This window comes from Nansenia antarctica (assembly GCF_963989245.1).
Source record: "Nansenia antarctica genome assembly, chromosome: 11".
In the NCBI taxonomy this organism is placed as follows: Eukaryota; Metazoa; Chordata; class Actinopteri; order Argentiniformes; family Microstomatidae; genus Nansenia; species Nansenia antarctica.
The window spans coordinates 5,356,989-5,370,355 of NC_137681.1; the positions used below are offsets into that span (position 1 = coordinate 5,356,989).

General features: G+C 47.9%; 1 protein-coding gene across 1 annotated transcript in view; it reads left to right on the top strand.

Annotated features, from left to right (window-relative positions):
- Positions 1–4,059: 4,059 nt before the first annotated feature.
- Positions 4,060–13,367, top strand: part of tdrd1 (tudor domain containing 1) — a gene marked incomplete at both ends in the record, with an annotated part of 37,274 nt that continues 27,966 nt past the window's right edge. The window contains 11 exons of the mRNA XM_080541907.1: positions 4,060–4,154; positions 4,525–4,720; positions 5,149–5,235; positions 5,415–5,597; positions 6,282–6,425; positions 6,927–7,095; positions 7,515–7,595; positions 7,890–8,060; positions 8,486–8,593; positions 10,927–11,097; positions 12,468–12,998. Coding sequence (XP_080398033.1) covers positions 4,060–4,154; positions 4,525–4,720; positions 5,149–5,235; positions 5,415–5,597; positions 6,282–6,425; positions 6,927–7,095; positions 7,515–7,595; positions 7,890–8,060; positions 8,486–8,593; positions 10,927–11,097; positions 12,468–12,998 — 1,936 coding nt within the window. The remainder of the gene's footprint in view (positions 4,155–4,524; positions 4,721–5,148; positions 5,236–5,414; positions 5,598–6,281; positions 6,426–6,926; positions 7,096–7,514; positions 7,596–7,889; positions 8,061–8,485; positions 8,594–10,926; positions 11,098–12,467; positions 12,999–13,367) is intronic.

Sequence of the window (13,367 nt, forward strand, 5' to 3'; positions counted from 1 at the left end):
TTATTTCGATAAACCTTTTCTAACAATAATAGGTTTTGGATCTGGTTTTTTGGCGGATTTAGCGGTTTTTTAGGCTGTGGTTAGGCTGTAAAAGTGTCAATCCCACTTGGCAACCCCTGCCCAATAGTAATTAGCGGTTTTCTAACAATAATAGGTTTTGGGCTGGTTTTTGGTGGATTTAGCGGTTTTTTAGGCTGTAAAGTGTCAATCCCACCTGGCAACCCTGGTTTGGATTCACTGCACACGTGGAAAATCGAGATCACTTCGCAATGCTCTCCAAGGACAGAGACATGCAGACACAGACCAACGCCTCGCGTGGCATCATGAGACAGGTAAAAAACTAAGTTAGAATAAATGAAATTCAACACAACATAATTAAATTCGTTAAAAAGCTGCACATGCACATAGATAAGCCATGCAATTCGAGTTTTGCTGGAAAACAGTCAAGCTACGCCGTGTTGGAGAGTTGGAGAGTTGGTGAGAGGAAAGGAGAGAGCACATGTTCGCTAACAAACCCAGTTAGCTAGACTGCAGACATATACAGTTATTATGTTCTTCTAGCTGCATTCTTTTGCATGCATGTACAGTTTTTATTATTTTCTTCTAGCTGCATTCTTTTGCATGCATGCACAGTTTTGAACGAGCCATTGTCCGTGCACTTCTCCAACTGGCTAAAGAAAGAGCTATATTGTCGCCTGTTTGCCATGTGTTTTATTCAGAAGATTTATTTGCGCCATTTTCAGACCATGAATAAATGAAATTCAACACAACATAATTACACTGTCGTGTAAGCTGCACATAGATAAGCCATGCAATTCGAGTTTTGCTGTAAAACAGTCAAGCTACGCCGTGTTGAGGTGGTGGAGAGTTGGTGAGAGGAAAGGAGAGCACATGTTCGCTTAAGTGCACGGACATGGCTCGTTCAAAACTGTGCATGCATGCAAAAGAATGCAGCTAGAAGAAAATAATAACTGTATTTCTGCTGTCTAGCTAAATATGTGCATCTAGCTAAAACTGTGCATGCATGGAAAAGAGTGCAGCTAGAACAAAATATTTTATTATTTTCTTCTAGCTGCATTCTTTTGCATGCATGCACAGTTTCGAACGAGCACATGTCCGTGCACTTCTCCAACTGGCTAAAGTAAAGAGCTATATTGTCGCCTGCCTGTCTGCCATGTGTTTTATTCAGAAGATGTATTTGCGCCATTTTCAGACCATGTTTAATCTATCTATCTAGTATCTAGGTACATTGAGGAGGCCGTTGACCAGCCCGGCGGGTGTCCCCATCGCGTGGGAATCGTTGGCTGTCTCACCCCCCCTGGCTGTCTCACCCCCCGAGCCCGGGCCTCCGGTGACCTGCACCGGTGAAGGTAGGTGAAATGTCCAGGGTTGCATTCGGAATTAAATTCGCTCTGAGAGCGCCGGAGCGCACACTGGGTTAGGTCATTTTGATCGGACACAAGGCATTCCGTGAGTGCTGATCCGATTTCCAGAGCGGATTGACGAACGCACCCGCCAATCTCTCAGCCAGTGGAGTGGTTCTCAACCCTCTCCTCTGGGCGCCCCAGCTGCTTATTTGATCTGTTCCACCACCAGCACACCTGATTCAACTAATCAAGTACAAACCTTTGCAATTGAATGCATGCAAAAGTGGAACATGCAATTGCAATGGTTTGCAATTGAATGCATGCAAAAGTGGAACATGCAATTGCAATGGTTTGTACTTGATTAGTTGAATCAGGTGTGCTGGGGGTGGAACAGATGCCTAGGTATGTTACAAAACATTTGTGATGGCGAGATGAAGCTTCTTGAACTGTTGAAGCTTTCCATCCAATTGCGTCACACATGGACCGAAGCTTCTTGTTGCTTCATTTGCTCTACTGCGCCATCAAGTGGATAATAAGTGTCTAGCAGACAGAGTGATAATGACACCGTGGCTTTGGTGTGTGAAGCTTTGAATTGAATAAATGTGCTTGTGTTACTAGGAACAACAACATTTTATTCATTTATTCATTTTTATTTAAAAATAACAATTTCTCCACAGTGCTGGGCTTCAGGCGGTTTCTTTTTTTTTTAGACGATTTCACCTGCTTTTGAAAATATCCTTTCACAGGGCACAGATGAAGCTGGGGTACATAGAAAATTAACGGCAAGTTTATACAAATTAGGATACACATTTTTGTGTTCTTCCCAATACTGTAGGGCAGGGGTGGCCAACCAGTCGGAGACTAAGAGCCACAAAACATTGTTGGGGTACCAGAAAGAGCCACATCATACATGCGGGCTCACAAAAGCGCTCATACACACACACACACACACACGCAATACATTTCCAATAGGCTATGAGACCAGTGGTGTAATTTCAGCAAAAGCCAAGGTATGGCAAGGGTTGAAGGGGGGGTTCCCCCCTCGTGGATTTTTTTTTCAAAACAGTTGTGCAATAGTAAATTTTGGTGAGTTGTTTCTATACAATTTACTTATGTTACATTAAGGTAATGAATAAAGGAGACAACTACAGTATGCAGGTAGTAGCCTACATCTTTCCTAGCAGGCAGACTGGTTCAATCTCCTTAGAAACAAAACATTACAGATTTAGCTATTCTCAACTCTACATTAACTGCACTGTTAAAACACTAGATTAGACCTCACCTGTGTCCTGTACTTGTCTCTGCTGCCCTTTGACCAAAAGAGGTCTTTATGTCCATTTTCCTTTTTTCCCCTGGCATATTTGTTTGCATAACATATAACTTACTCACACACAAGTCAGTGTTACTGGCCTCAATGTGGTACAATTATTACTGAAATTATTGAGAATAGAGACTTGCCGAATCGGTCACGTGGTACGGCCGGCAGGCGAAGCTTCGCTCTTACCATACGTCATCAACACACGCCTCAATACGCGCTTCACAATAATCTGCCTCTGTTACTCGACACAGGCTTCATCTCGCCATCACTACAAACAATTCAAACTTTTCCCAAAATGAAACCAAAATGTGTCCAGCCTAAAAGGGCTTGAAAAAAGAAAACGAAAAACACAAAGATCGTCCAAATAAGAAAGTTATGCCAATATTAGTTCAGTAAAAAGTGCATGATTTTGTCCCCTGTTTTCAATGTAAATGAATGGCCTAAAAACTGATCTTCACCCCAGAATAGGCTATTTTTTCCCCCTTTACTCCTATCATAATGAAACTTAACATAGTGAAAGCAAATACGTATAGAACATGTTTTTGTATTACCGTACATGTTTTTTTTACCAACACATTTAAATATGCAAATTGAGGTAAATACTCATTAAATACTGGCACTTGACTCAGTGCGCAGCAGCTGTCGGGTCTTCTTGTGCGAGTTTGCACACGACATTAGTGACGATACTAACATATTTATTAGATGATATCCTCTTTTCAATAGAAAGTTACTTTTGATCGTTGGAAACTTCTCCCCTGTCGTTTGGGAGGCTCGTGAAGATGCACTTCATCTTTAGGTGGCCGGCAAATGTTTTTCTTTTCTTTTTTTCCCCCTGGTAATGTCGAGGTCATGTCGCACTCTGGTTTCCTCTTCAAACTTCCACCGGCTAAACATTCGTGTGACTGATGGATCACAAGTTTAGAACACTTCAGAGCACAGCAGCTAGGGGGCGCCATTGGGAATGTTTTGTAACATACCTACCATGCAGGTTGCACTTGACGAAAATAAATTGTTGTACCTTTTGTCTTTAGCTATCACAGTTGAAGCTAGTTCCACTTCCATGGAGGCTGGCTCTGTGGTATGTATAATGCCAGTACATTCAAGTATTCAATACCCTTCGCATCCCAATGTAATAGTTGCAAATAGCCGTGTAACTTTGCCTTTTTAGATGTGTGGTCCGGGTGGTCCCACCCCCCCTGGAGTGTGTTGCTGCTGCAGTGACCCAGGTCAGTCTCAGCTCGTTTTGGTTTGCCTTGATTTAGCTTTAGTTTCAAAATGTTTTCCGTTTACTTCCGTGGTTTTCTGTGATTCAGTGTTTTTTACTAAACTAAGCCGGTGTTTTTTCCAGGCAACTTTCGCTGTACGCGCTGCAAGATGACTAATTACTGTTCGGTGAAGTGCCAGTCCAATCACTGGAAGGACCACCGGGGCGTGTGCAAGCCCAGTACCCTGCCGGCCACACCCGCAAGGTAAACCGGTTCAGCCCATTAGTGGAACTCATAATTCATAATCATCCCACCTTATTTGTAATTACATTTACATTTTTGGCGTTTAGCAGACGCCTTATTCCAAAGCGACTTACTACAATCAATACATTTGACTAAGGAAGTGAATTCACCAGTTCTAGGAGGAAGAGTAATCTAGCTCAGGCCGGCTGGCGGTCGTCGTGATTTTTTAAATTTTATATAAATATATAAACACTGGAGAGACAGACAGTACAAAGGGGGGCAGTGGAAGTCTTAGGAGGCATAGTATAGGGGAAAAGCAGGTGTCCTACTCAGGAGACGCAGTGCTGGGGTGTGTAATGTACTAACCTTTTCATACCTTTATGCTGATCAGTGAGAGTGAGACTGAGAAGATGAAGGAGAACCCCCCCGCTCTGCCTCCAGTAGGAAGCAGCCCCGTTCCACCCGCTCTGCCTCCAGTAGGAAGCAGCCCCGTTCCACCCGCTCTGCCTCCAGTAGGAAGCAGCCCCGTTCCACCCGCTCTGCCTCCAGTAGGAAGCAGCCCCGTTCCACCCGCCGCGCCCACCAAGGTATTCTTTTAGCGTGTGTGTTGATGGGATTGTGGGATCGCAGTGGTAATAATCAACTCCAGTCCCCGTGTCAGCGTTGAGATGGAACATGGTGCGTGACATTTCATCATGAAAATGAACTAAACTCTTCCAAAAAAAGTTCGGAAACGTTATTCCGGTCGATTATTCCTCCCCTTTAATAATACCAATTGGTGTTGTATTTTATATCGTTGGAAAGCCTGATTAGTCACCTTTACAACGAGGTACAACGTGTAAGGATCATGCATTCGTGGAATGAGCATTGCAACACAGCTAAAAGTGTGGGTAGTGGGCCCCAAAAAATTGCCAAAATCCCCTGCAATATTCTTCTGTTTTATATTGTCTTTTATTAACGGAAAGCGGAAGCGTTAGCGTATTAGATCCGTAACACGGTCACCTGACCCACGCAGGTGCAGCCCGGTGATGACAGTCGCCCACAGAGGGTCTTCCTGCGGGACCTGCGTAAGCATAGCTTCATCAAAGGAGACGAGCTGCAGGTGGGTAACTGGCGCCTCAGTAATCCTGCGTGTGCCGTTATAAAAGGCTTGAGTTGAAAGCGTTACATGTCCACTCAGGTCTGCACAGGTGCTCCCGAATGGACCACGATGTTACACCTGCCTACATTAAACACATAAGGAAATCGTGTGTGTGTGTGTGTGTGCGTGTGTGTCTCTAGGTGTGTGTGGTGGAGCTCCAGAGCCCCGGGAGGTTCTTCGTCCACTCCCAGAGCCCAGAGATGACGGAGCACCTCAGGGCCATCACCGCCGTGCTGGAGCAGACCTACGGCGGCGGCCCGCCAGGGACAAACTACTCGCCCCACGTGGGAGAAGTCTGCGTGGTCAGATACTCCCAGGACCAGGTGTGTGTGTCTCAGTTAGTAGTCCCGTTGACATACACCACTCACCCAGCTGTAGTGACTCATTGATACCGTTCACTCCTATGGCATTCATATGGTATATTACTCATTTTAGCATTCTGTATGTTTTAGGTATGTATATATTAGTAGGCACTCTTCTTACAATTCGTTTAGATCCTGTAAGGTTCCAGAGTGAATAGTGCAGCTCACAGTTCCTTCTTCTATACTGGAACATTACTGTGGAGCAGCCTTCCACTTAATATAAAACAAGCAGAAACTAGGAGGGCTTTTAGAGGACAGGTTAGAGCTTACCTCTGGAGTAGGGTGAACAGATAGGAAAGCCTATTTTTGTAAGCCTACTTTTATTCCTAAATTCCTAACTCCTTTTGCTTGGGGGGAAGGGGGGGGGGCGGTAATGATTATTTAATGATTGTTTGATGTTATTGTCTTGTATGTTAATATCAAAGGACCATGTTGGAAATAAGTGTTCACTTTCACATGTCATCCCTTGGATTACTGTTTTTACTCGATCTATGAATAAACTAATTAGATGGAAAAACTATTTTAGATTTGGAAGTCGGAACCTTTTTCCACGCCTAATCCTCCTCCTCCTCCTCCTCCTCCTCCTCCTCCTCCACCTCCTCCTCCTCCTCCACCTCCTCCTCCTCCTCTGTCTCTGTGTTGTAGAAGTGGTACCGGGGCGTGGTCCAGTCCCTGTCTGCAGACCAGACCATCGCTAACGTTCTCTACATTGACTTTGGCAACGAGGAGGCCGTGACCCTGGAGCAGATCAGATCCCTGGCTGCCCACATGGACCCCGTCCCTCCCTGCGTGAGTCCACTAGAACATCTGACCTCATCTGACTGGGAGTGATTAGATTACATTACATTAGATTCAACTTTGTCATTGCAGAGTACAAGTACCAGACAACCAAATGCAGTTTAGCATCTAAACAGAAGTGCAAATAGTGATATAATCACATGATATTGATTTCAAACCACTGTTGACAGCTTGAGTCTGGGGTTACGCTCTAAATATGAGGTTTTACCGACCTGGCGGGGGGACTTGAAATGTCCAGACGCTTTTGTTGGGTCAGAGGACCACTAGAGAGAGGATTGTAGCCGCTAGCCTTGGTGTAGCGTCGTTTCACTGTCCTCCTGTCCGGCTTATCAGGGGTGCAAACTTGTCACCTTTGAACCGTATTAGCCGTTTTTACCTCAAAATAGGTAAAAAATGTTCATAAATGTTCTTTGTTTTCAAGTAAAAACAAATGTTGTCACCTTTTTGGGCCATCACCGGTTTGCATCCCTGATAAGCCGCTTCCTTCGCTAGGCTTTGGGGTGCCGCGTCGCCGGGGTAACGCCCCTGACGGGCAGCTGGACGGAGAAGTGCTGCATCGCCCTGCGGATGTTGTTGGTGGGGAAGAGCCTGACCCTGACGGTGGCGGAGGCCTCGGAGGAGGACCACACCTACGCGGTGGACGTGGCTCTGTCCGCTCTCGGTAGCGTATATAAACGGGGTTTCCCATACAGGGCAGGGTTCCCACGGGTCCTTGAAATCCTTGAAAGTTTGTGAATTTGAGAAAAAGAAATCAAGGTCTTAAATGTTTAGAAAAATAGACATGGGTCATTGAAAGATGTTAGAAAAATGTTCTACTTAGCTCGTCAACTAGTTCTGTCTCAAACTATACTGTGTTGGGTCCTTGAATTTGAGGGAATTGAGTCCTTGAAAGGTGCTTGAATTTGATGTTTCAGAAGGTGTGGGAACCCTGATACGGGGTTTCTCTGGCCTGGCCAGAAGGGTTTGTAAACACCTCTCTCTGTCACCATCTCCCTCTCTCTCTCCCTCCCTCTCTCTCTCTCTCTCTCTCCCTCTCTCTCTCCCTCTCTCTCTCTCTGTCTCTCTCTCTCTCTCTCTCAGGCCAGCAGCTGAGCACGTTCCTCTTAGACCAGGATTACGCCGCGAAGGAGGTCTCGAGGAAGCCCACAGTGGAGGACATCGGTGAGGGTCGGGTCCTCCGACGACACCAGGGGGGTGTCCCATCCACGTCGCCGAAGGAAAACCCAGGCTTATTTTTGATACAAATCTTGATAGACATATCAAAATAAGGCCGGCTTTTTTGTAGTCTTTCTAGTCTTGTCTAGTAGCGAAATTTATCAAAATTAAGCCTGGGTTTTCCTTTAGCAACATTGACGGAATACCGCCCTGATTTAGACGAATGCCGCAAGGTACAGCTTTTCCTCCAGTGTATTTCTGTTGTAAACCTCTCTCTCTCTCGTTCCGCCCCGGCCGCAGACTCCGCGTCTCTGGAGAACTTCCGGCGATCCGGGGGCAAGGAGGGGGAGGAGGATGCGGGGGCTCGGGCCCCCGACCCCCTGACCCAGGGGCTGGGCGACTCCTTCTCCGCCATGGTGACCCACCTGCAGACGCCCGACGACATCATCTGTCAGAAGCTGGACAACGCCAGTGAGTATGACCCGGAAACCCCCTAATAATAATAATAATAATAATTTCATGTGTGTTGTGAAGGTGGAGTAAGTATGTATGTCTTTGAGTTGGTTGGGTAGTGAGTTCCAGTTTTCTATTGCTATCACTGAGAAGGATTGCTTACTGAAGGTGCTTTTCCTGAATGGAACTATAACTATATTATATAATCATCATTTAATTATTTAGTCATCCTTGCGGTTGGTTGGTTGGTTGGTTGGTCGGTTGGTTGGTTGGTCGGTCGGTCGGTCGGTCGGTCGGTCGGTCGGGTGGTCGGTCGGTCGGTCGGTCGGTCGGTCGGTCGGTCGGATGGTTGGTTGGTCGGTCGGTCGGATGGTCGGTCGGATGGTCGGTCGGTTGGTTGGTTGGTTGGTCAGTTGGTTAGCGAGCGGTTGCGTGTGTTGCAGGCGTGATCCAGGAGCTGCAGCGGCAGCTGTGGGAGGTGTGCAGCAGGACCCCGGCCAGCCACGCCTTCAGACCCGCCCCTGGCACCGTCTGCTGCTCCCTGTTCTCAGGTAACACACTCACATGTGCACGCACACACACACACACACGCACGCTCACACACACACACACACACACAAGCTCATACGCTCACACACACTCACACACACACACTCTCACTCTCACACACACACACACTCACACACACACACACGCTCACACACATGCTTACACACACAAGCTCATACGCTCACACACTCTCACTCTCACACACTCTCACTCTCACACACACACACACGCTCACACGCACACCAGGGTTTCCGTTAGAAAAATTTGCCGTCGGACATCGTGTCCGGGAAGAATTCGATTTACCGGACAAACGTGATATATTCCGGTCATCATATTAAAATATAAAAAAAAAAAAAAAAAAAAATCCAAATCTAATATAGCTGTTTGTCGCGGTGATTACTGTTGTGTAGCGGCCTATATATGCCATTTAATGTCTATTTCTCATCCGATACGATTAGATGCGAGCTATATAATATATAATAATATAACATGATTTGACGCATGCGCGCTATGCCATGCGTCAAATCCAGCGCTGAACGGGTCCAGCGCTGAACGGGCGCCTCACTGGGAACTGAACAGACAGCATCGATCAATGAACGGACTCCACATTACGTTAACTGAAGTTTGTTAAATTGTTTGGGATTAATGTGAGTTTTCTATTTTCTCTTTCCAGTTTTACCCTTTTTTTTAAATCAATAAAACAACGTAATTTCTATAAGTCTCGCTGGTTGGGAAGGCATTTCGTTTAGCTCGGGAGTATGACAATGGGAAGAACATAACTGTTTATTGAGAAACAATTGATAGGCAGTCTGGGATACGTATATAAAGAAATACCACAATGTCTAGATGTATAACATTTTATTGAACAGTAACAGTGCAAGCATGTAGGCTTCTGGCGTGACACGGCTAGCCTAATTTCCGTTCATATGCCTTTTATCAGATAAAATAAAATAGAATAAAACTCTTTGAAAATAAATAGGCTTTAAATTAACTTGCAATGCGTATGTATAGGCTAATTTCCGTTCGATGTTACAGCCTAGGCCTATCGCCTATGCCTTTTCTCAGATAGATAGGGGATAGCCTTAAATAAAATAGCCTAGAGTAAAGTTTAATAGTACAATTGTCGTGTCAGTTTTGTAGTGCTGAATGTTTGGCTGTGGAAAACTAGACTCCGACATCGAGCAGATCAGATGCGTGGGCGGGTCTATTTGGGTTCTGACAGGTTGGACTCGTTCACCGTTTATGACATTATAAGTCATAACGTTCATACGAAACTCACAGTGTTTAAGCGTCAATAGCTGAATAAGCAGACATTGTCGTACCTTAACAACATGCAGTTGATAATGAGAGCTGTGCATTTCATTTCACTCAGGGCTTTTCATCAATTTGATCGTGATTACAATGATTTAACTGGTATTTGTTTGATTTAAAAGCTGAGATGATGAAGCATATTAGGCTTACATTTTTCCGGCTTCCTCATCTAAACGCAGCCAGGGGAAAGTTTTTTTCCATTCAACTCTGAATCCACGAGACTTCTTGGCTGGAGGAGCCACGACGGCGTCAGCCGCTGCGGCCTCCATCTCTTCCAAGTCAGACTTCTCCTCAGGCTCAGACTCATTGTTGCTTGGCTTCATGAAATAATTGCTAAGCTTACTTTGTTTTGCCATCTTTCCATTAATTTAATCGCTCGCTATGGTGCACTTTGAGCTGCAACGTTTGCGTATTACTATGGTGGACGGGTTGGCAGGGTTGCCAGATAGGCATGGGTTACCGCCGAATGGGCTACTGTGTTTAAGCGGTAATAGACTGGTTAAGCTGTAATCCCATCTGGCATCAATCCCATGTGGCACCTGTGCGCTGTTTCGCATAGGCAGCCTACACATTAGGAGTCATCATCATGCCGGTGTCAAATCATATCATAATAAAAGAAATACATAGCCTATATATTCGTCTTTTTAAAAAAAGAAGGAATCAGAATGTGAACTTTAGCGAATTGTATTCAAAGGGAATTATTTTCACCGGACAAAAAATGTCCGGACAATATGTCCGGACAATATGTCCGACGACTTTTCAATTTGTCGGACTTCAAAAAAAAATACCGGACAAAGTCCGGCAATTACCGGTTAACGGAAACCCAGACGCACACACACTCACATGCTCACACACACGCACACGTATTCACACACACACACAGGCAGCACAAGCATCGTCAGCCAAGCCAGAGAGCCCGGCGGTGTGACATCACTCTGGCCTCGTAATCTTTTGGGAAAGGTGAGTCTTGTCATGTGGTGTTGACCTATCCCCCCTCTCCTGTCCCTGTCCCCCCCCCCGCTAGAGGACAGCCAGTGGTACCGGGCCAAGGTCCTGGCCTACTCGTCGGAGGAGCGGGTGTGCGTGGGCTACGTGGACTTCGGGAACTCTGAGGAGGTGGAGCTGAGCCACCTGCGCCCCCTCACCCCCGAGCTGCTGGCCCTGCCCACCCAGGCCATCCCCTGCGCCCTGGCAGGTAACCTCACCCCCCTCACAGCCCCCTCACCTCTCCTCACCTCTCCTCACCTCTCCTCACCTCTCCTCACCTCACCTCTCCTCTCCTCTCCTCTCCTCACCTCTCCTCTCCTCTCCTCTCCTCTCCTCCCCTCTCCTCTCCTCACCTCTCCTCTCCTCTCCTCTCCTCTCCTCTCCTCACCTCTCCTCACCTCTCCTCTCCTCTCCTCTCCTCTCCTCACCTCTCCTCACCTCTCCTCACCTCACCTCTCCTCTCCTCTCCTCTCCCCTCCTCACCTCTCCTCTCCTCTCCTCTCCTCACCTCCTCTCCTCTCCTCTCCTCTCCTCACCTCTCCTCTCCTCTCCTCACCTCTCCCCTCCTCTCCTCACCTCTCCTCTCCTCACCTCTCCTCTCCTCTCCCCTCCCCTCCTCTCTCCTCTCCCCTCCTCACCTCTCCTCTCCTCTCCTCTCCTCTCCCCTCCCCTCCTCTCTCCTCTCCCCTCCTCACCTCTCCTCTCCTCTCCTCTCCTCACCTCTCCTCTCCTCACCTCTCCTCACCTCTCCTCACCTCTCCTCCTCTCCTCACCTCTCCTCACCTCTCCTCACCTCTCCTCTCCTCTCCTCTCCTCCTCTCCTCTCCTCCTCTCCTCTCCTCTCCTCTCCTCTCCTCACCTCTCCTCTCCTCACCCAGCCCCCTCACCTCTCCTCTCCTCTCCTCACCTCTCCTCACCTCTCCTCCTCTCCTCTCCTCTCCTCTCCTCTCCTCTCCTCTCCTCTCCTCTCCTCTCCTCTCCTCTCCTCTCCTCTCCTCACCTCTCCTCTCCTCTCCTCACCTCTCCTCACCTCTCCTCACCTCTCCTCTCCTCTCCTCTCCTCACCTCTCCTCTCCTCACCCAGCCCCCTCACCTCTCCTCTCCTCTCCTCACCCAGCCCCCTCACATCTCCTCACAGCCACCTGACACGGTGCTGGTAGTTATAGCAGTCGTCAAATATTGATTCAGATACGACCGTTTGTCAACTGCTTTTATTTTGTTTTTGTTTTTTTATGTGAACATACACTCACACATTTCCTTCCATGACACACTCACATATTCTCTCTTTCTCTCCGTCTCTCTCTGTCTCTTTCTCTCTCTCTTGGCGGCTGTTTTTGTCGTTGTAAAATGTGCTATATAAATAAACATTACTTACTTACTTACTCTCTCTCTGCCTCCCCCCCTCCCTCTCTCTCTCTCCCTCCCTCTCCCTCCCCCCCCCCTCCCTCTCTCTCTCTCCCCCTCACACCCCCCCCTCCCTCTCTCTCTCTCCCCCTCACACACCCCTCTCCCTCCCTCTCTCTCCCCCTCACACACCCCCCTCCCTCTCTCTCTCCCCCTCACACACACCCCTCCCAGGAGTGCGTCCGGCGGGGGAGGGGGCGTGGTCTGAGGAGTGCGTGCGGCGGCTGAGGCAGATGGTGAGCCATCGCTTCCTGCGGGTGGACATCCTGGGGGAGCGGGCCGGCGTCGCCCTGGTGGCCATGACGGACGAGCTCAGCGACCCCCAGAACAGCGTGGCAGAGATGCTGGTGGCCTGGGGACACGCCACCGCCACCGCCCAGGACCCGGGGACCCCCGGAGCAGAGCAGGAGGAGGAGGAGATCAACAGAGATCTCCCCAGCACCCCCCTGACCCTGACCCCCGTCACCACCAAACCCCCCCAGCTCCAGGCAGACACCGCCACCGCCCAGGACCCGGGGACCCCCGGAGCAGAGGAGGAGGAGGAGGAGATCAACAGAGATCTCCCCAGCACCCCCCTGACCCTGACCCCCGTCACCACCAAACCCCCCCAGCTCCAGGCAGACACCGCCACCGCCCAGGACCCGGGGACCCCCGGAGCAGAGCAGGAGGAGGAGGAGCCTCAGGGTAATGGCGTGAAGAGAATTTGTGAGCTCAGAATGAGAAGGTTCTATCTCCGTTTAGGGCAGTTCAGAGATATTGAGCGTCAATGTTTTTACATTCCATTATGTTCTGTGAGATGGAACCTTTGTATTCTATTAATTACTAACTTAAAAATGTCAACATTTTAAAAATAACACCACACAGGCATTAATAAACACCTAATGGATCAGATTATGTAAAAAACTAAATGTTGACAAAAATGGAGATAGAACCTTATAATTCTAACGTCTCGAATTGTGGAGAGATTTCTCTTTCCAGATCTGCGTTAATTGACATTAATTGACACGATTTATGGGGGGGGGGGGGGGGGAGCAGAACTCTAAATGTTGAAACGAGGCTTGAGAATTGAGGCTG